This window comes from Hyalella azteca, unplaced genomic scaffold, assembly GCF_000764305.2.
Source record: "Hyalella azteca isolate HAZT.00-mixed unplaced genomic scaffold, Hazt_2.0.2 contig4995, whole genome shotgun sequence".
Taxonomy (NCBI): Eukaryota; Metazoa; Arthropoda; class Malacostraca; order Amphipoda; family Hyalellidae; genus Hyalella; species Hyalella azteca.
In genome coordinates, this window is record NW_025935202.1 from 9,274 (window position 1) to 11,753 (window position 2,480).

The window sequence follows — 2,480 nt, forward strand, 5'->3', positions numbered from 1 at the left end:
TTTCAAGAGGGGACCGGCGAGGGCTCTTGGCCCTCTTGAACACAATACTCGGGCCCGGGCCTTTAGAAAGCGGGCCAAGGGGGACCAGCCCCAACCCCCCCTTTAAGGGGATCCCTTTCAGCGACATGCGTCGCTCTTAACGCTTGAAAAACCTAATGTTTTAATGAACTCTTATTCATACTCTTGCTCTTTAATGAACTCTTATTCATACTCTTGCTCTTTGTGGCGAGGCATGCAAGAGTCAAGAGCNTACACGGCGTGTGACACGCACACGACGCCCGTGTGTACACGGCGTGTGACACGCACACGACGCCCGTGTGTACACGGCGTGTGACACGCACACGACGCCCGTGTGTACACGGCGTGTGACACGCACACGACGCCCGTGTGTACACGGCGTGTGACACGCACACGACGCCCGTGTGTACACGGCGTGTGACACGCACACGACGCCCGTGTGTACACGGCGTGTGACACGCACACGACGCCCGTGTGTACACGGCGTGTGACACGCACACGACGCCCGTGTGTACACGGCGTGTGACACGCACACGACGCCCGTGTGTACACGGCGTGTGACACGCACACGACGCCCGTGTGTACACGGCGTGTGACACGCACACGACGCCCGTGTGTACACGGCGTGTGACACGCACACGACGCCCGTGTGTACACGGCGTGTGACACGCACACGACGCCCGTGTGTACACGGCGTGTGACACGCACACGACGCCCGTGTGTACACGGCGTGTGACACGCACACGACGCCCGTGTGTACACGGCGTGTGACACGCACACGACGCCCGTGTGTACACGGCGTGTGACACGCACACGACGCCCGTGTGTACACGGCGTGTGACACGCACACGACGCCCGTGTGTACACGGCGTGTGACACGCACACGACGCCCGTGTGTACACGGCGTGTGACACGCACACGACGCCCGTGTGTACACGGCGTGTGACACGCACACGACGCCCGTGTGTACACGGCGTGTGACACGCACACGACGCCCGTGTGTACACGGCGTGTGACACGCACACGACGCCCGTGTGTACACGGCGTGTGACACGCACACGACGCCCGTGTGTACACGGCGTGTGACACGCACACGACGCCCGTGTGTACACGGCGTGTGACACGCACACGACGCCCGTGTGTACACGGCGTGTGACACGCACACGACGCCCGTGTGTACACGGCGTGTGACACGCACACGACGCCCGTGTGTACACGGCGTGTGACACGCACACGACGCCCGTGTGTACACGGCGTGTGACACGCACACGACGCCCGTGTGTACACGGCGTGTGACACGCACACGACGCCCGTGTGTACACGGCGTGTGACACGCACACGACGCCCGTGTGTACACGGCGTGTGACACGCACACGACGCCCGTGTGTACACGGCGTGTGACACGCACACGACGCCCGTGTGTACACGGCGTGTGACACGCACACGACGCCCGTGTGTACACGGCGTGTGACACGCACACGACGCCCGTGTGTACACGGCGTGTGACACGCACACGACGCCCGTGTGTACACGGCCTGCGACAGCGCCCACACAGTTGATTTACTTATCTTGTATATTTACTATCTCATCTCTGAATATTTCTGTTGAAATGTTGATGTGTTATACACGATTGTATAACCATTCAATTATGTATAGTTTACGTTTGTTCATTTGTATGTTAATTTGTTGTAATAAAGCGTTCGCGGAGAAATTGAATGTGATGGAAACATGAATAAGGAAGTTAACCAATTAATTTAGGTTACTGTAGAGGTCATTTTTGCATTCATGCGTTTTATCTGTATACGCAATTTACTGCCAATTGATATACGCCGCGTATACTTCATGCAAATGCCGTATCAGTTAATACAATGTATACGGCATGTATTTATCATATACATGCCTGGTAACCGCCGTATCTCTATACGCCTTGTGTGTACGTCGTTTATACGCCGTGTATACGCACGTATACGCCATGCACACGCCATTTATACATGTCATGTATACGCCTGTATATCCGTACACACGCCATGTATACATGCCATGTATAGCCGTATACACGGCATGTATACGCGTGTGTAGCCGTATCTGTATACTCTGTGTTTACTCAGGGACCTGCAAGTCACTATGACAAAGCAGGCTTGTTTACAGCCTCCGTCGGGGCGCCGGCTACTGAAATGCTCATGGCCGACTTATCGGCGGCCATAGCCGTCGTATCGGCGGCCATGGCGGTTGTATCGGTGGCCGAATTCCGTACGTAAATTATAATTAGTTCATCGGTGTGCCGCCTATAAATCGCCTATGCATGAAAGTACGATAATAAATGCATATTTAAAGGCTATTGTACGACCTAGTTTAAAATTTAGGTCGACGTTTGATGACCCAGCCTACCCAGCCTACCCAGCCTGCCCAGCCTATCCAGCCTACCCAGCCTACCAAGCCTATCCAGCCTACCAGCCTCCCCA

At 55.8% G+C, this 2,480-nt stretch overlaps 1 protein-coding gene across 1 annotated transcript; it reads right to left on the reverse strand.

Moving 5' to 3' along the window:
- Positions 1-201: 201 nt before the first annotated feature.
- On the reverse strand, positions 202-2,003 carry LOC108667274 (prestalk protein-like). The gene is made up of 2 exons (XM_047880218.1): positions 1,982-2,003; positions 202-1,553 (listed from the first exon to the last, which is right to left on the reverse strand). The coding sequence occupies exons 1-2, from the start codon at positions 2,001-2,003 to the stop codon at positions 202-204; spliced, it is 1,374 nt and encodes a 457-aa protein (XP_047736174.1).
- Positions 2,004-2,480: the final 477 nt, after the last annotated feature.